Here is a 17,425-nt window from a genome sequence, read left to right as displayed (position 1 = left end):
TCATACTACTACAGTTTCTCTAATCTGGCAACACAACATGCTAATTGTCACTAATCACCGTTGATACCAGCTGATATTTGCCAAATTTTATTTTCTATTTGATTTGTTTGATTATATGCACCTCTCGCCCATAAAATAAGAATTGATTGAAATTAGTTGCGCTTATCTCATCCAACGTCACATGTGAAACTCGATTACAAAATGGGCAATCACCATGGACACGGTTCACAAAAGTCTGATGACACAACATCTCAAGGATCATCTCATGAGTCCCGCAAAAGCATCCGCAGAGATACTGCTACGTCCCAAATCCTTGAAAAACCCTTTGAGCTAATGCTGCCCAACGAGAGACTGGCTAAGGTGAGAAATGAACTTATCTTACTAGCGTTTCGGTTTCGTTGTTTTTGCGATTTTCCCCAAGATAAATCTTGGGAGCATTAACACAGGTCATAGCATCAACATGAAACAAGTCACATATACAGTCTGTTCACATATTAAATGAATCTTATCTTCCATGGAAATTTGATGTCTTCTTTGGATTATTTGATGACCATTAAAAATTTTTTAAAAGTGATTCAGAATTTGACAGCAAAGTTCATAAATTATACAGTAATTGTCAAATTTATTCCCTCACCTTTCCTTTAACCACAATTTTGATGTTGAGAATTTGTCTATTTGTAAGAAAAACTACCAGAAACAAGCCCGAAATACCATCAAGGAAAACCACAATTCTGGTAATTTAACACAGCCACCAGGACAAAGTGAATCATCCTCTAAAAATGCTAGCAATTATAGTCGCTGTACATATTTTCCAAAATTTTCAAGTAAATTTAACTTAAAATAAATATGTTATTCTCAGCCATTAATTACATTTATGTAACACCTAACATTTTACTTACTTAAAAAACCGGCATCATTGAGGATCCATTGCCTGATCAATGCAATCTTCATTAAAATGTACACAAATCCTCCTCAGTAGTCATGCATCTACCCATTTCACTTAGGTCTCTAGTCATTTCAATAAAGGTCAATGAAAATCCTAAAATATATAGTAGAAAGTATTCTACTGTTTTGAAAAGGATGATTGAACTTATTTTGGTTAAATTTAAATTTAAGAATTTATTAACCTTCCTAAGTCCAGTCAAAATAATAATAATAAATAAAAAATAATGGCCAAGCCAGCAGCCATGCAAACACAATAATATTCTTCAAAATATTTTCCTTCTCATTTTAGGTCTAGATTCCTACTTTTGTCCCTTATTTCTTGGAACTGCACCTTGGAAGGCAAAATCAAGTGCAACCATCACACATACTTTCTAACTTCTTGTCTTAAAACTGAGAAAATGATGCAGGAGGAACACCATATAAAAACTCTGAAACTCGAAGTGCATGAAGATTTCGGACTAAGTAAAGTAGAAAAATTATGAAGATGAAAGTATAAAAACTGTGGTTTAAGCAAAGCACTTGAGATTATAGAGGAGCTTCTAGGCTTATTATGTATATCTAGGAATTATTATCATGTAAACCACCCTTCAAAGATTTAATATCAATGTTTTATTTGTTTTATTAAGAATAAAATTGTAAATATTGGTCTAATCCTTGATGATGTTTCGGATCACCTTAAAATATCGTTTGGAAATGAAGCGATTGTGGATATTTTTTTATAAAAACTTATTTTTGACTCAAAGAATATCCCTTTAAATTTGCGGCATATGTTTAAGATATGCTCTGTATACTCTCTTAAAAATCATTCAGTCTTTAAGCCTGCTCATAAATAAATATAATTCCTGAAACCTACTTTCTCATTTCATCCAGATTTTGACTGACAAATCCATGGCAGAAGAAAATGTTCCTGGAGTAACCAAAAACGTGTTTTATGTAAGTAATCTCTATACCTGATCATAACAATATTCAAAGCTCTTCATTAACAGCGCTACTTATTCCCAAAATATCCTCTACTGGCCGAAAAGCTCTTTAAACATTTTTTAGAGAACTGTGAATCAAAATTTAATTTCATTCCTACTGAAGAGTTTCAGCAACTATGTGAAAAATATCTGGTTGTAAGTGAATATTCAATACATACCAGAGTACTTTATTAACTCCTCAAATAGATTCTAGATGACCATTTAATAGTAGAAATTTGGGTGGGAATGTGGTCTTTATTTGACTCTATTAAAAACACCAACATCATAACTCCCGAAAGTTATCAATCTCTGCTCATGTGCGCCTACCATGTCAGCATGGATCATTATTCTGGAGGTCCTCAGATGTGTTTGTCAATTAGTAAGACCCTTAAGGTGAGATCAAGACTTAAGGACAGTAATGTGAAGGTTAAAGAGTAAACTCATGTCGCAGGCTGTGGTTGATGGATGCTTCTACTCTAAGCAAAGCTTGTCTTCTCAATTTGTGACTCATTGGCTTTTGGATAATGCTCCAAGACTGCTTTTGCCATTGCATAGATACACCGTACATGCAATGGCCAGTGCTTGGCGCACCATCGATCAAAGCGTACCACCAGAAGCTACAGGTAAAAATCAATGAAATTTTCGTTACGGATTACAGGAAGTTTCTGGAGCACTAGATGCGATTTCGTATAACTTTTATGTATTCAAAACTTTGTTTTTTAGGCGTCGATTTTACTTTGCCCGTCACTCCTGCAGGTAAAGTTATTCTGATGATAATAACTGTTTACTGCTTTCTCTGTTTCATTTTGTTGCTTATGTCCTCTAAAAACTTATTTCTCTTCTCTTCTGTTCGCCTCCAATGCGGTCTGCCCTACAGTTGATTTGAAAGGCTTGCTGTTGCATCTTTAATGCCTGGAATTAATAACAATAAATATGATGATTTTTTGTTTTATTTTTGGTTTATACGGTCTATATTACAGGGATTTGAAGCAGATGAGGTAATGCAAGTTTGCAAAAGAATTATTTAATTCCTGCATTAATAGCGATTTGGTCATTCATTTTCAACAATCTATTTGCCCATAAATCGACTGAAATAATTGTCATAATTACATTCCTCTAGGGTTGGAGCTTACAACACCAGTTCTGGAGCAACCAGCCCCATTTGGACATAGTAAAAACCCCCATCCCCACCTTCTAACTATGAGCATGTCCTGGTTATTAGCAGGAGCCCTTCCGCCCTTATATTCTAGACCACAAAGGGCTAATTCTCCTAACAGTAGTGGCACGTGTAAGAGAGAAACCTAGTGGAAAAAAGTCAATATTGACCAAGATTTTGTAGCATTAGCAGCTATGAATTTTCTCTCAAAAATCGCCTGTTCCATTCCCTCCCATTGGACCCTTATCTACGACTCTGATGAACAAGGGTTGGGTGCTAATAGATTTTTGCATCACGTACTAGGCTATAAGGGACCCACTTTGGTGATTTTCCGGGTGCAAAATGATCAAAAGTTTTGCGTGGCTTCGCCTTGTGAATGGAAAGAATCGCACAAGTATTTCGGAGGAGAAGGCGCTGCCGTTTTTCAATTACTACCAAAGTAAAAGAGAAAAAATTGTGTGTTTCCCCTCTAATAACTATTTTAAATAGATTCCAGTTATTGGAAAAAGGCTCCAAATTACTTTATCTTAACACAATAGTCCGGGGTTATCCTCAAGGTTTGAGAGCCGGTTCAGATCCCAGAGACCCTATTATAATAGTGGACGGAGGATTTGAGAAAATCGACTATAAGAAGATTCCCTTTAATATTGAAACTATAGAGGTATGGGGCTGTGGTGATCAAGTGCAAAGAGAAAAGCAGTTGGAGGTGAAAAAATGGGAGGTCAAAGAGGCGGAGAAACAAAGGACCCTAAAATTGAGTGCAGCAGATTGGCTAGATCATCCTGATAGGTATGTAATTACTGAAGGTTTAATAATTGTTTTGAGGATGAGAAAAACCTTTCAGGTACTTATTGGAGTTGGCTGGTAGGCCTCAATATCACCAAAACCAAACTTAGTGCCATACCACTTAATTAGGTTAATGAATATTTTATTGCCAATAAATGCAGGATAGTTTTATGTTTAAAGAAGTTATTTAGGGATAGTGATATTGACAGTTTTGAGATTCATTCTTTTTCATTACAGTACTTAAGATTGGATGAACTTTAATGCTCAATACTTCAATATTTTCAAGATTCGATTTTTCTTTGCTAATTCAAATTTAATGTATATTTGAACATCTTGAAGATCTTTTAAATACTCGCAGAAAGACCCGTTTTATTATGTATTAAAATCGTGAACTTACACTATTATTTCTATCATGGTCTACTTACCTGGGACTATACATTTTTAGCTCAACAGTTTTCTCTATTGATAAATATTTTCTTGTTAAGAACAAAAGTAACATTCCAAAGGGCTTTATAACTTAAATTGCCAACTTTTAAGTGCCTTTATCAATTCGTAAATATAATCTCTCCAGTGATACCATATTATAGTCAAGATCTCTATTTTCGAAGATTATATAAATACCTAAATTTCCCACAGTATCATAGGGCAAAGTTGGATTAGCACCATTTTTACCTTAATTATTGTGCTTAATCTAAAGAAGTGTATTTTGTTATATTATATATGCTCATTGTTTCTAATAGATAATTCAACATACTTTGAAGTTTTTGTCTCATAAAAAGACAAAATCTAAGTATGTTTTATTACAAAATAGTCATAAAATATCACATTTATTTCACAAAGGGGAACATGAAAATCTCTGAATTAAAACTAAACACAGCAGACCTAATGCTATCGAAATTAGATCTAAGAACAATAAATATAATATAATTTTTAGGTACTTAACATCGGCTTACATACTAATGCATTAAATGTCATTATGACCGTTTTGTGACAATCTCTCTCTCTCTCTTATGCAAGTCACAAAATGAAAGTGCATTTCTACATTGCTCTACTTAAGTTTGGATCGTACTCTCGTCATATTTCTGGATTAATTTGCTGTATGCAGTGTACTTACTTTTCATCTTTTTTATATAGAAACACGTCGCTATTATTACAACAATTATGACTAACAACACTACTGCCCTATTAAGGAGAATCTTTGTCAATTACATTAACTTCTTTAAGTTACTCATACCTTACCAATAGTACCAAATATCCACAGTCTTTTTACAGCATTTATTTTCTCCACAGCAGTATTCTGAGTTTTCATCGCATATACCGAAATCGCAATAGTCAGCTGAGACCTACAATTTTTTATGTAAAAAAGCAGCATCAAATAATAAAAAGGGGACACAAATATAGTCTTTACCTTTGTTATAATGATAATGTATAGGCAGCTTAAGATAGTATACGAATTCGGTGAATACATTTACCCACTGAAATTAATACAATTTAATCGATTTTAATGTTGTTTGGAGAAATAATTTGAAATTTTTGATAACAAATTAATATAAACAAAACTAACCAATTAGCTGATTTGTTGACAGTAGCACTTTAATATTTTTTGACAGAAGTTTTAATCCTGGCCGAGTAAATGGAGTAGATAGAGCAGTTTTCACGAAGATGTAAGCGGACAACGTTGCCAAACCGTTACATTAGAAACTTTTGTCCAACAAATTTTCATAATTAAAGATCTTATAAATTCAAAAAGTTTTTCGCATATTTTTGTACATAACAAATCCTATTATTTATCAAGCTCTTCTCAGTATTTCTGAAGATTTTGGTAGCTTTACTTATGCACACTAAGATGATTTTTAGGTCACTTTTAAAACAAACTTTAAACAAAATTTTTCATTTTTATTTGTTAATAAACATATTATAGAACTTTTGCACTATGGTAGCAATAATTTTCTTACGACATTTCACTAATTCTGCATTAATAAACCTCTTTCCTACCACAGTAAACTGAAAAGTAATATATGAAAAGTTTATATGCATTTCTAATTCACTTAATATACTTACTTGGCCACAGAAATATCAGGCATTCCAGGGTCAGCACCTTTTTTAAATCCTGTAAGCATTTCATGTAAAATATAAAATGATTTTGATCAGAAAATGAAAATCATAACTTACCTAGGTACAAAACTGTGGGTATGAAGGCGTAATGAAACACTGTTTTACTGAGTTCTATTACTATTGAGAGACGTTGTTTTACACCATCGGTTAAAACCATTTTATATATATTTTTTGAAGGGGTTGGGGATTAAACACAGAATTTAATTACAAGTCTTTCTCCACAAAGCTTGTATAATTTAACAAGAATATATAGAATTGGTTATGACAGATGTCTTTCAAGTGAAAAGAAAAATAATAATTTAACAGCTGTTGAGTAGACAACGTATAATATAATTAATTCTTTAATATCTTCATAATTGATATTATTTACACGACAACATTGCACAAAACTTCAATTTTCTGTCAAAATTATCGTCCAGTTCCGTCACCAGACGACAACTAATCAATGAAGGTGTGTTTCCCGAATTTGATTACCAATTTCGAAATAATTCGTCGCAGATAAACAAACAAATCGCTGGGTGTTTACTTCTGATAAACGCGAAGTTACTCATCGAGAAGCGGGCCCTTATAATGTCGCAGTGATCTGGAACCTTCCTTTTGATATTCCGCCTTTGCCGATCAGTTCATCATGATGAGTTCCAGCGGCCAGTCCAAGTTAAAAAAGAAACATTTTCGTGTAAAACACCAAAAAGTCAAGCTTTTTAGGGCCAACGAACCCTTTCTCAGTGTTTTCATGTGGGGAATCAATCACACGGTAAGTGAAGTGCAAGTTTAATGGGTTTTTTTGCCCAACCAAGTACAGCTATTTTACTGGCCATGAGCAGGTTGAAATGTTTTACATTTTAATTGCCAGTTCATTAGGCTTAATTTTATTCCATTATTCTAGTTAAGAATGTTTTTATACTAAGTCCTGGTATAGGAATTTGACCATTTGTAATTGTCCTAATCTCGTGGTTCTGCTGCCATGAAAACTGTATCAAAAAAAAATTTGTCTTTTCCAGATCAATGAATTAATGCATGTCACCATTCCCGTGATGTTGCTTCCAGATGATTTCCGAGCTTATTCCAAGATAAAAATTGATAACCACCTTTTCAATAAGTAAGACTATTATTCAAAATGTTAGTAAATATTCATACCATATTTCCAGAGAAAACATGCCATCTCATTTTAAAGTTAAAGAGTACTGCCCTATGGTGTTCCGAAATATTCGAGAGAGGTTTGGAATTGATGATCTAGATTATAAAGAATCATTAACTAGGTAGGAAAGAGATAGCTTCAGCTCAGATTAAATATTGTTGAAATTTTTCCATGCAGATCACAGCCTCTTCCTGATGATTCAGCAGGCAAAAGTGGAGCCAAATTCTACCAAAGCTATGATAAACTTTTCATTATTAAAACTCTCACTTCTGAGGAAGTGGAGAGAATGCACTCATTTCTGAAACATTATCACCCTGTAAGTGCACTTTTAAACTCTTTAAGAATAATATTGAATTCTAGCATTTTAGTATATTGTGGAGAGACATGGAAAGACTTTACTGCCTCAATACTTGGGAATGTATAGGTTGACTGTCGATAATGGGGAGCATTATATTGTGGTTATGAGGAATGTGTTTTCCAATCATCTGAGTACCCATAGAAAATTTGATTTAAAAGGTAACACTAATATTGCTTCCTTTGCTGATTATTATCTATGGTTAGGTGGCATTTTTTTATTGGATTATAAAAAGGTTATTATTAGATCAGTAATTCAATGATTAGGGTTTTTCTAAAGGTTCTACAGTAGATAGGGAGGCTTCAGAGAAAGAGAGAGAAAAGGAACTGCCAACTTTCAAAGACAATGATTTTGTTAACGACCAGATGAAGGTATTAGTGTATAAACACAAAGAAAAGTTTTATGATATTGAAGGGAGTTTCCTTAGGTTTACATAGGTGAAGAGGCCAAGGCTAAACTCATGGAAACTCTAACTGCAGACGTGGATTTCCTGACTAAATTACACCTTATGGATTACAGCTTACTTTTGGGTAAAATCACTTGTTGTTCAAGATTTTTTGGGCGAGTTTATTGAACATATTTCTAGGAATCCATGAGGTGGAACGGGGCGAAGAGGAGCTTCAAAGACAGCGAGAATTGGAGGCGGAAAACCCGCCCGATTCCGACGACAGCGAGTCGGGATCGGGCCTAGAAAACCGAGTGGGGCAGATGGGGTTCAACACGCCCCCAGACTCCCCCAACGCAGTCTCGCACTACCTCAGGGAGCACAGTCTCCAATATGAAGGTAAACTCAGCAAAATTTACCAGTACATTAGCACCGTGTCAGGTGAGGAAAAGTCAACTACATTTTCTTTGTTTTACTTACCAAAATGCTTGAAATGCAGGGCTTACAGTCGGGAGTGTGGAGTGGTGGTTCAAAAAACGTAATATATCAATCTATATCTAGAATGAATAATTGAAATTTGGAACCATTGTTCCCTCTCCACCATTTTACTGGACTAATAGTGGCAGGTTTTGAACAAACTCGCCCGTATTCCGGAGTAAATTTCCAATTTTTCTTAAGTGAGAAAAGCAAATTGCTGCAATTTGTTAACGTTTTTTGAAGCCACAATTAAATTATTCTAGTGCTACACTGCAAATTAAACACATTGGTCAAATTTGTTTTATTCAAATTTTTCTTTTTTCCTAAAATCGTTTTAACACATTGTGCTTATAAAATTTACGAATCTTTCACAAATATTGTCGTATATTGTGCTTTGCCTAGTAATTCTACAATCACACTTTGAGCCACTATAGATTACAGATTGTTAGTCAGCTGAGAGTTTAATTGATTTCTTCAGTGTTAATAAGTCAAACTCCTGGAAGCATTAAAAAAGGGGTTTATGCTATTGAAATAAGGCTAGGAGTGGTCAGTTTTGTGTTTCCATAGAAATCTCTCAAATTAAGTTACAAGTACATTGATCCGGTGGCTCTAATTAGTATAAAGACACACCTATATGCGCACATTCACCAATTCTAAATAGAGATAAATGCATGTACATGACGATCCATTCCAATCAGATTAAACTATGGGTGGATTGTTTAGTCTGCAGTCCCCGCGGAGCTTTATGTTTTAGAATCCAAGGCAATGATTCACTTTCAGGTGGCATAATCCCTGAGCTAGACATCTACGCGATTCCCTCTTGTGAATTAGCCCCAGTCAAGGAGATTTACTTCGTGGCCATTATAGACGTGCTCACACATTATGGAGTAAAAAAGCAGGCTGCAAAAGCTGCCAAAACAGTGAAGTATGGGTCGAACGTAGACGGAATTAGCACCTGCGATCCGGAGCAATACGCCAAAAGATTCATTGATTTCATTGGCAAAGCCATAGAGTAGATTTAATTGAATTTGTGTTGTGAGTGGTTGGTTGATGAGTCACGGCGAAAATGATTTTCATAGGAGTTAGCTGACTTGAAGTAACTTATCTTAGGTCAAGTTTCTATAAATATGGCAATAACCTTTGCATCTTCTTGAATTAAAAAAAAAAAGGTTTTAGTATTTTACCGATTTTTGGCTAACTACTTATTGTGATATTTTTTACGTCTGAGAGCATGCCGGGCGGTTGAACGTGTATCCGTAACACAATTTGAAAACGAGAGACGCATTCCCACCTTATCTGGAAATCCACCAAAGCACAAAATAAGCAATATCTTACACGTTTAAAGCAAAAGGTTACAGTTAAATAACTAGTTGAATCTTTTACAAAATTTTTAGGTGGTAGATATGTATATGCCAATACAATATTAGTTTATACATCTATAGAGTGTCACTCTAAAACATTTTGTTCCTTGCTCGTCTGCATTTATTAAGCGCCTCGTTTTATATCAAAATTGGATTATTTTAATTCCTAATAATTGTTTTTTTTAATAATATCATTTTTAGTCTAGTCCAATATCGGTTTTTAAGAAGTGTATTTTGGATGAGCTAATGAAGCTACAAGTGAAAGTAATTACTTGTTTGGTACATAGTACCCGCACCCCACGACTAGGCCTATTTTGTACCTAACATATCAAATCCTATTCCATAGTATGCAGCTTAATATCTAGAACGAAAAAATGTGTGTAGCCTCTATGTCAGCTCATTCCAGAACTAGTGTAAATAGTTGAGCAACATGTAAATAGCATATTAGTGTTATCCAAACCTTTTGTGATGTCAGTTTATATATCGTTTATTATTCTCTGTTAATATTGCTTATTATTTTTGTTATTGTATGATGTAATATTGTAGATTTAAATATAAATGGTTTCGATTTTGATTTTATTTAGTTGTAAGTCCCAGAACTGCTGAAATTCATTGTGTTTCCTATTGGAACAATAATATATACCTGCGACAAATAAGAAAAAATATCAAGGATATTGAAAATGAAACTAAGTAGTCATAAACTTTTTGGAAAAGATAAGATATAATTTTCATATGTCTTATAGTCAAAAAGATCATTTCAATTATCTTTTGGCCTTTGATGGGTAATAATTAATAATGGTATATAAATCATAAAATGTCAAGCAAGGTCAATAGAATATTTACTGCAAGTTGTATTATTGTACAAGCGGCTCAAACATTAAGAATTTGTGCTATACCAAACCAAGATAAACCATGATTAATAAATCCAACTGCTACAAGAATTATTGTATTTATGCTGTTTTATAGATCATTCCAGTTGTATGGAGACATGATCTGAAGTGTAAATAGACAAATATATCTAAAAAACAACTGTAAAATAAAACACGATCTTAAGGCAAAAGTCTAAAAATTTGAAATAAATTTTCAGTGTGGCGAGAAGAGAACTGCGATAAAGAAGCAGTTTTTAATAGGAATAAAGTAAAACCTCTTAACTTGGAAATGTTTATTTAAGAAAAATATTTAAAATGGAGCAACTTTATCCATTACTTAAACATCAAAACCATAGTTCTTTTGCAACTAATAGGACATTACCATATCAAACAAGAATACAAAAATATTTTTAAAGTAACTTAATGATTATCATAAACTGAGAATTTAATTACTTAATTTTCTTGAGAGTAACTGTAAAAACTAACGTGGAATTAGGGGGAATTGCTGGAGGTGATCCTTTAGCTCCATATCTATAAATATATCACAAATTTCCACTAAAATTATAACCTACAGTTTCAAAGCATACTTACCCTGCTTGAGGTGGGCATACAATCTTTCGTTTTCCTCCTACTTTCATGCCAACCAGGCCCACGTCCCATCCCTTAATTACTTCCCCTCCTCCTAAGCGGAATTTAAAGCCTGGTCCTTTGGAAGTTGAATCAAAAAGTTTATTGTTCTTTTGAAGCCTTCCCTCATAATACACCTGTAATTCAACATCTTTGTGACTACCCATAATGAAAATAAAAATTATTATTTACAGTCACAAAACGTCCAGCTTTAGCAGGGGGTCCATTTCCTTCCACCAAATCCTCAACAATGACACCACCTTTCAGGGTTTGTTTCTGTTTTTTCTCGCTTGTCCCTTGCTTGGCCTCTGATTCCTTTTTAGGCTTTTGTTTTGTGGTAGTCACTTGTGGTGCTTCAGTTTCACTCTCTTCATCTTCATCTTCATCCTCAGTATCAGACTCATTTCCATCATCCTCCTCCTCTTCAACTTCTTCGCCATTTGCCTGATGATCAACAATAAAATATTATACTTTCTTTGCATACCCTATTTCTTACCATCTCTTCATCAAAATCGGGATCATCAGAGTCATCCTCATCTTCAGCAAGTTCAACTTTAGCAGAGCCATTTAATAATTTGGTTTTCTTTGCTGGAACACTTTCTTTATCATTATTTTGTCTCTTGGCTTTCTTAGAGAACACTTCTTCAAATGCATCATCCTCTGATTCCTCATCCTCCACTTCTTCAGCTAATTGATTGAGTGTCAACTCATCATTGTCCGTTTCCGAAAGATAGCCAGTGAGATGGACGTGGGCTTTACCATTTGCTGCAAATGAGACCTCAGTCCCAGCCTACGAAACAGTTATATAAGAACCACAAAAGTTATTTAAGTTAATGGGGCTTACTGCAAATTCTAGATCCAAAGAACATTGCAAAAGATCGGGTTTTCTAAGTGTGCATAGCAAATAATTCCTTCCATCATAGCTGCACATAAGCTGGGATGGTTCCTCAGAAGATGAATTGATATCTAGAGAGGCCATTGATATGTGAAAGGATTTTTTGACTTTTTGGCTGTAACGCCTGTCGGGCTCCATTATTAGACCTGTATAGGGAAGATAACCTCATAAGAACCAAAAATCGAGATTCTTTACCAATGCTGGCGGCATGGTCGGCAAAATACAATAGAAATTTCTTGACTAAAATCTTACCCCAGAACATCTTGATAGTTAATTTAGAAATTAATAATACCAAAATCAAATGATAAATGATTGTCAGACACTTTTTGCAGGAAGAATACCAAAAAACCGCTTCCAAACTTTTTCATGCGTTGAATCCCTAAAGAAAACCGAGAAGAGAACGAATTGAGGTTATTCCGCGATAAAAAATGGAGGGAATTATATGGCCGTCAGGTAGCGCCACTTAATTTACGTCAAATTAGTCAAAATCCTATTACCGGTGGTGTAGTTGGAGTTAGTACTTGAGTTTATCTTATTTAAAAAATCGGAAGCACGTGGTGTTGACATTGAAAATTTAGCCAATTTTATTAGCTATTATTTAACCTCACTAATTGTTATGTTCCTTTTTGGGTACCCCAAAAGCCCTTTAATTATTAACGAATTTTATACATTTTGATAGATACATACTCAAAAGTTCATACAGTGTAAAATAAAAACCCATAATTTCAAAGTTCTGTTTTTAACCTGCAAGTTAGATCGCATTTGTCACCTAAAATGGGCAAATTCCGAAGTAAATTAAAGGGACAAACCAAAGGCAAGAGATGGCCAAAAGGGCAGAGCTCTAGCTCAAACCCAGAAACACATAAATATAGAGAACAGGCAAAAAGGCACTTTTTCCAAGATGATCTTGGACCTAGCTGCCTTACCACAGATACCTTGAGGAAACATGATGCCTTGCAAGTTCTCAAAGAGCCACAACACAAAGATGTGGAAATGTCCTTAGAAGACAGCTATGAAATGGAGTCAGAGAGTTGTTATGAAGGTTCTGATGGTTCTTATCAAACTATGCAATCATTTGCTTCAGGATGGTCTGAGTGTAGTAACATGTCATTTGGGAAGTTTATGAAGACTTTTCATGCAGATTCTGCATTGCATAAGGAAATGCTAGCAATTTTAGCAGCTGTTACTGAGATTATCAAGCAAAATGGGGGAACCGAGTCATCCACAGAATATTACTGCACACTTCTAACAACTCTCGACACTGTATACAACAGTGAGGACAAAAATGAAGATCAAGTTACTGCAGTACTATCTCTTCTGAGTATGGGAATCAAAACAGTTCCACAAGCAGTTCTAAGGAAGAGTTTCAATGATGTTACTGCTAAAATGTTGTACATTTTAAAGGATTTTGCTTCAGCAGAGAATAACGTGATTATAAAATCCACCTTGGGTGTGTTGGCAACAGTTTTGAGAGCACAGGAATCAATCCAATGGACACATGCCACTACAAAACAAATTTTCTCTGCTATGTTAAATCCATTCTGCATTCATACTAAACCTAAATGGCGTAAAGCAGGACAACATGCTGTTGCAGCTATAGTAAAGTCTCCATGTTTTGAAAAAGGCCACAATACAGCTGCAGAAAAATGTGCAGAATTCTGTGAAGAAATTTTGGAGAATTGTCTTGGAGGTAGTGTTGGGTGTGTGGAACTTAGTTCTATACAGTCAAGTCAAACAACCATCCTTCACACTTTAGGACTTCTAAAAGAGACCATCCAAAACTTTCCTAAAGTTCACATAAAAAAATGTTGTGAAACTATATTGCGGCTAATGAGCCTAAATTATCCAATAGTGACTGTTTGTGGCCTTCAAGTGATGCATTCAGTGTTTTCAGCACAGAAATCCATAATTTCTAGTGATTTGAATAGCAAGCTCATAATAGCTTTGTATGAGTATCAGCCAGGAGTTATGGATGTTCAGCCTACTCTGGCTTGGCTATTAGTTATGCAGGAAGCTCACATTCATTTAGCAGACACTGAACTATCTGTAGCTATGGCATTGTTGCCAAAGTTTTGTTCTACAGTATCAGAAATGTGGCTTTCTGGAAAGATGGAAGTTATGAATGGGGCAACACGGTGTTTAGAGGTAAGTGGAGTTTGATAGTAAGTAATTTGGTAAATTAATAAAATGAGGTTTAAAGTTGATCTCATACATTTTGCATATGTAGAATGTAATAGGGGAAGCCTAGAATGAACATATAAAACTTTACATATATCTCTGCCAAAATCTATATGTGTAATAAACTAACTTTAGGTGGTACTCAAAGATGTAGCAGGTCCAGCTTGTGAATCTTCTGATACAGTCAATAAGTACAGGTCCAAACTTGAGAGATGTTTCAATGTAATCCACCTCTGTCTCAGCTATCAATATAACACTTCTTGGCATCAAGTGTTGCATGTTATCGGGGTGATGTTTGAAGCTACAGGAGCAAACTGCAAAGACATGTTTGATGACACTTTGAAAGGTTTAGCTGAGCTGAGAGATTCATACAAGTTTAGGTAAAGTTTTGTTTGATGAAGTACATTTTTCATTTATGGAATTATTATTTTTTATTTACCTTTGCAGTTATAACACTGAACTGGAGTACGCAGTGGGAGCCGCCATCCGTTTCATAGGCCCTGAGAAAGTCCTGGAAGTAATTCCCCTAAAGAAGCCTAATGGTGATTTAAACATTGACCGTTCCTGGCTTCTCCCAGTTTTAAAAGAGAACATAAAGTTTTCCACCTTGGCCTTTTTCCGTGAGGAAATCTTCCCATTGGCCCGTGTTTGTCAACAAAAATCTGCGCAGCTTGCGCAGGCCTATAATGGAATTGGAGCCCATAGCAGTGAACTCCTGTACCTGCAATTGTGGAGCTTGCTCCCCTGCTTCTGCAACCACCCCACTGACATTAAGAGTGAGTTTAAAAGCCTGGCTAAAGTATTGGGAGTTGCAATTTCCGACAGAAAAGAGCTGCGTTTGGTAGTGATGGCAGCGCTAAGGAGGCTCATACAAAGCGCCAAAGAAAGTGAAAATGCTGAGGATATAACAGAGTTAGCTAGATTCGACAAAAATTATTTACCGATTCTTTTTAACTTGTACACTACTAAGCCTATAGGATCAGATGAGGAAGGGCAGCGTTTGGCCTGTTTAGAAACCATCAAATTATACCTCACAATCTCTCGTGAGGAGCTCAATCGGCAGTTATTTACAAATGCTTTAGAGCGGTTAAACGCCTCCAGTGATGAGCCAGAGGATCATTTCATTAAAGAGTCAATTTTGGACCTCATAAGAGCGTTGATTCCTTATCAAAGCATTGAGAGTATCTCCTTAGTGTATAATCAGTGCGTTCAGAACTTGCCTGAAATCAAAAACAACAAAGAACAGAAGAAGGCGTATAGAATTCTTGAAGAGATTGTTTCAGGCGACTCCAAGGGTTGTAAAAGTTTTGTCAAAATCAATCGAAAAGAAGTACGACGACTGCTTTCACAAAGCTTGGAGACAGCTGCTACTTCAAGCAAAGGGGCCCGCTTGCGGTGTTTTAGCTACCTAATAAAAGCACAGCCCCATTTAGACTATGACAGCAAGCTTATAAGAAATATAATACCAGAAACTGTACTATGTTGCAAGGACATAAACCAAAAATGCAGGAAAACTGCTTATGATCTTCTAAATACTATCGGAGAGACCCTTATGGGGCATAATCAAATGAATGAGTTTGTGGTAATGCTCTCAGCGGGCCTCGCAGGCACGCCCCAAATGGTTTGCAGTACTATTTTAGCCCTGGCCTCAGCTTTACATAACTTTTCAGGAGCTTTAGGACAAGACAATATTAGACTTATTTTAACTAACATGATAGCTCTTGCAAGTAGTAAAACTAGAGAAATTGTAGCTTCAAGTTTGAGCTTCATCAAGGTCTACTGTACCACCTTACCTTCCCTTATGGTACAGGCTTCCATGGAAGGTATTGTAAAAGCCCTGACAAGTATGACTGAAGATTGCAAGAGACACTTTAGATTGAAAGTGCGAGACATTTTGGATCGATTGGTCCGCAAATATGGGGCAGATTGTGTTATTCAATTCGTCTCTAAGAGCGATGAAGTTATGCTTAAAAGATTGAAGAATTTGAGGAAGCTAAATGAAAGGAAGAAAAGGGGGAAGAAGGATCAAAAGGAGGAGGAGGATGATGGTGATACTATGGCGGAGTTTGTTCTTAAATCCAAGCCCAAGAGTATGGAAGAGATTTTAGCTGATAGTGACTCTGATGAAGAGGATTTGACTGCAGAGCAGAAATCTATTAAAAGGAAACCTAATACTTGGATTGAAGAAGATCCAGAAAATATTGTGGACCTCATAGACTCCACTGCAGTCAGCAAAATCAGCACCACTAAGCCTGGGCAAATTGCAGTTTTAAATCAAAAGCAAGTTAAGGACAAAAATCGGGGCTTTAAAAGCTCCTCAGATGGACGACTTATAATCAGAGACGACGACGACTCTAGTGACAACGACACTCAAAAGGACAAATACAACTTTAAATCCGACAGCTCCGACACAGAAGACGAAGCCACTAGTGTTGCAGAAACCCTCTTAATAGCAAACCGCAAAAGAAAACGTCCAGCATCCACTAAAAGCGGTTTCAGCTCAACTCTTTCCTCAAAATATAAAAGCGGAGGTATTGGAATACATCGTCCAATCACCTCAACATCCTCAGTGAAAAGTGGAGCCTCTTTGGGGGGCGAGTATAAGAGTAAAAAGGCCGCCGGTGATGCCAAGAGGAAGGACAAGAAGCTGGATCCTTATGCTTATGTGCCCTTGCAGCGGAGCACTCTCAACAAGAGGAAGAAGACCAAGGGGATGGGACAGATGAGGGGGATTGTTAAAGGAGCCAAGAGAGGAGCGCTCAAGGGAGCTAAAGCTAAGAAGAATAGAAAAAATACGTTGTAGGAATGAGTGTAAGTTTAAGTAAGATGTGATTTTTGTTTGGATGAAAGCATTATAGCATTTGTTGTAGAACTGTTAGAATTAAGTATATTAATAAATTATGTTATAAATTATAACTAAAAGTCTTATTATTATTGTACCTAGAACAGCGAGTGCACAATTTTAGAGCATTAGGTGCTGTAAAAACCAATGAAAACGCCTATTACTAAAATGGACAGCCATCATTTGGTTCACCAACCAATCAGAAAGCGCGTTCCTCCACCATTTCGTTGTCCGCCAAAATTGAAATCCCAAAAGTATTTTATTTATTATTATCAAAAATCGTATTCACTAATTACTTAAATAATTATTTCCTCTTTTTCTTGTAATTTTTATCATT

General features: G+C 35.5%; 5 protein-coding genes across 9 annotated transcripts; 3 read left to right on the top strand and 2 right to left on the bottom strand.

Moving 5' to 3' along the window:
- Nucleotides 1-58: 58 nt before the first annotated feature.
- LOC136347565 (uncharacterized) lies at nucleotides 59-4,599 on the top strand. 3 transcript variants are annotated; one of them, XM_066297661.1, is made up of 11 exons: nucleotides 221-360; nucleotides 1,235-1,455; nucleotides 1,816-1,878; nucleotides 1,932-2,060; nucleotides 2,112-2,297; nucleotides 2,356-2,527; nucleotides 2,628-2,660; nucleotides 3,025-3,192; nucleotides 3,244-3,499; nucleotides 3,550-3,849; nucleotides 3,905-4,599. In XM_066297661.1, the coding sequence occupies exons 3-11, from the start codon at nucleotides 1,834-1,836 to the stop codon at nucleotides 3,954-3,956; spliced, it is 1,341 nt and encodes a 446-aa protein (XP_066153758.1). In that variant the 5' UTR covers nucleotides 221-360; nucleotides 1,235-1,455; nucleotides 1,816-1,833; the 3' UTR covers nucleotides 3,957-4,599. The 3 variants fall into 3 exon arrangements, with proteins under 3 accessions (XP_066153756.1, XP_066153757.1, XP_066153758.1); XM_066297659.1 differs by lacking the exon at nucleotides 1,235-1,455 and having other exon boundaries at nucleotides 59-360; XM_066297660.1 differs by lacking the exons at nucleotides 1,235-1,455; nucleotides 2,628-2,660 and having other exon boundaries at nucleotides 59-360.
- A 1,122-nt stretch (nucleotides 4,600-5,721) lies between these two features.
- On the bottom strand, nucleotides 5,722-6,230 carry Tom7 (Translocase of outer membrane 7). Its single transcript, XM_066297679.1, has 3 exons — nucleotides 6,019-6,230; nucleotides 5,908-5,956; nucleotides 5,722-5,850 (listed from the first exon to the last, which is right to left on the bottom strand). Exons 1-3 carry the CDS (start codon nucleotides 6,116-6,118, stop codon nucleotides 5,838-5,840), a joined length of 162 nt encoding a protein of 53 aa, XP_066153776.1. The 5' UTR covers nucleotides 6,119-6,230; the 3' UTR covers nucleotides 5,722-5,837.
- Nucleotides 6,231-6,382: 152 nt separating this feature from the next.
- On the top strand, nucleotides 6,383-10,251 carry PIP4K (phosphatidylinositol 5-phosphate 4-kinase). Of its 3 annotated transcripts, none has more exons than XM_066297667.1 (9): nucleotides 6,383-6,715; nucleotides 6,963-7,060; nucleotides 7,110-7,220; nucleotides 7,277-7,415; nucleotides 7,468-7,615; nucleotides 7,734-7,825; nucleotides 7,882-7,984; nucleotides 8,041-8,238; nucleotides 9,097-10,251. In XM_066297667.1, the coding sequence occupies exons 1-9, from the start codon at nucleotides 6,590-6,592 to the stop codon at nucleotides 9,330-9,332; spliced, it is 1,251 nt and encodes a 416-aa protein (XP_066153764.1). In that variant the 5' UTR covers nucleotides 6,383-6,589; the 3' UTR covers nucleotides 9,333-10,251. The 3 variants fall into 3 exon arrangements, with proteins under 3 accessions (XP_066153764.1, XP_066153763.1, XP_066153765.1); XM_066297666.1 differs by having other exon boundaries at nucleotides 8,041-8,280; XM_066297668.1 differs by lacking the exon at nucleotides 7,110-7,220 and having other exon boundaries at nucleotides 8,041-8,280.
- A 573-nt stretch (nucleotides 10,252-10,824) lies between these two features.
- Fkbp39 (FK506-binding protein 39kD) lies at nucleotides 10,825-12,484 on the bottom strand. The gene is made up of 6 exons (XM_066297678.1): nucleotides 12,321-12,484; nucleotides 12,018-12,214; nucleotides 11,670-11,963; nucleotides 11,366-11,617; nucleotides 11,138-11,310; nucleotides 10,825-11,077 (listed from the first exon to the last, which is right to left on the bottom strand). The coding sequence occupies exons 1-6, from the start codon at nucleotides 12,328-12,330 to the stop codon at nucleotides 10,996-10,998; spliced, it is 1,008 nt and encodes a 335-aa protein (XP_066153775.1). The 5' UTR covers nucleotides 12,331-12,484; the 3' UTR covers nucleotides 10,825-10,995.
- A 143-nt stretch (nucleotides 12,485-12,627) lies between these two features.
- LOC136347563 (RRP12-like protein) lies at nucleotides 12,628-17,168 on the top strand. Its single transcript, XM_066297648.1, has 3 exons — nucleotides 12,628-14,213; nucleotides 14,382-14,626; nucleotides 14,694-17,168. The coding sequence occupies exons 1-3, from the start codon at nucleotides 12,843-12,845 to the stop codon at nucleotides 17,047-17,049; spliced, it is 3,972 nt and encodes a 1,323-aa protein (XP_066153745.1). The 5' UTR covers nucleotides 12,628-12,842; the 3' UTR covers nucleotides 17,050-17,168.
- The last annotated feature ends 257 nt before the right edge of the window (nucleotides 17,169-17,425 follow it).

This window comes from Euwallacea fornicatus, chromosome 29 (genome assembly GCF_040115645.1).
Source record: "Euwallacea fornicatus isolate EFF26 chromosome 29, ASM4011564v1, whole genome shotgun sequence".
NCBI classification, from domain to species: Eukaryota; Metazoa; Arthropoda; class Insecta; order Coleoptera; family Curculionidae; genus Euwallacea; species Euwallacea fornicatus.
The sequence above is the reverse complement of the archived record's forward strand: the minus strand, read 5'-3'. Positions and strand labels throughout refer to the sequence as shown.

Excerpts from the sequence above, each read along its gene's own strand:
- LOC136347565 (XM_066297659.1), top strand. The coding sequence starts at position 202 with ATGGGCAATCACCATGGACACGGTTCACAAAAGTCTGATGACACAACA. Across the intron at positions 2,528-2,627 it reads CGTACCACCAGAAGCTACAG|GCGTCGATTTTACTTTGCCC; the intron begins GTAAAAATCAAT and ends TTTGTTTTTTAG. Across the intron at positions 3,500-3,549 it reads GTTTTTCAATTACTACCAAA|ATTCCAGTTATTGGAAAAAG; the intron begins GTAAAAGAGAAA and ends TATTTTAAATAG.
- Tom7 (XM_066297679.1), bottom strand. The coding sequence starts at position 6,118 with ATGGTTTTAACCGATGGTGTAAAACAACGTCTCTCAATAGTAATAGAA. Across the intron at positions 5,957-6,018 it reads ACCCACAGTTTTGTACCTAG|GATTTAAAAAAGGTGCTGAC; the intron begins GTAAGTTATGAT and ends AAATGCTTACAG.
- PIP4K (XM_066297666.1), top strand. The coding sequence starts at position 6,590 with ATGATGAGTTCCAGCGGCCAGTCCAAGTTAAAAAAGAAACATTTTCGT. Across the intron at positions 7,221-7,276 it reads TATAAAGAATCATTAACTAG|ATCACAGCCTCTTCCTGATG; the intron begins GTAGGAAAGAGA and ends TTTTCCATGCAG. Across the intron at positions 8,281-9,096 it reads GTACATTAGCACCGTGTCAG|GTGGCATAATCCCTGAGCTA; the intron begins GTGAGGAAAAGT and ends ATTCACTTTCAG.
- Fkbp39 (XM_066297678.1), bottom strand. Across the intron at positions 11,964-12,017 it reads CTTTGGATCTAGAATTTGCA|GCTGGGACTGAGGTCTCATT; the intron begins GTAAGCCCCATT and ends ACTGTTTCGTAG. Across the intron at positions 11,618-11,669 it reads CCGATTTTGATGAAGAGATG|GCAAATGGCGAAGAAGTTGA; the intron begins GTAAGAAATAGG and ends GTTGATCATCAG.
- LOC136347563 (XM_066297648.1), top strand. The coding sequence starts at position 12,843 with ATGGGCAAATTCCGAAGTAAATTAAAGGGACAAACCAAAGGCAAGAGA. Across the intron at positions 14,214-14,381 it reads GGGCAACACGGTGTTTAGAG|GTGGTACTCAAAGATGTAGC; the intron begins GTAAGTGGAGTT and ends AACTAACTTTAG. Across the intron at positions 14,627-14,693 it reads AGAGATTCATACAAGTTTAG|TTATAACACTGAACTGGAGT; the intron begins GTAAAGTTTTGT and ends TTACCTTTGCAG.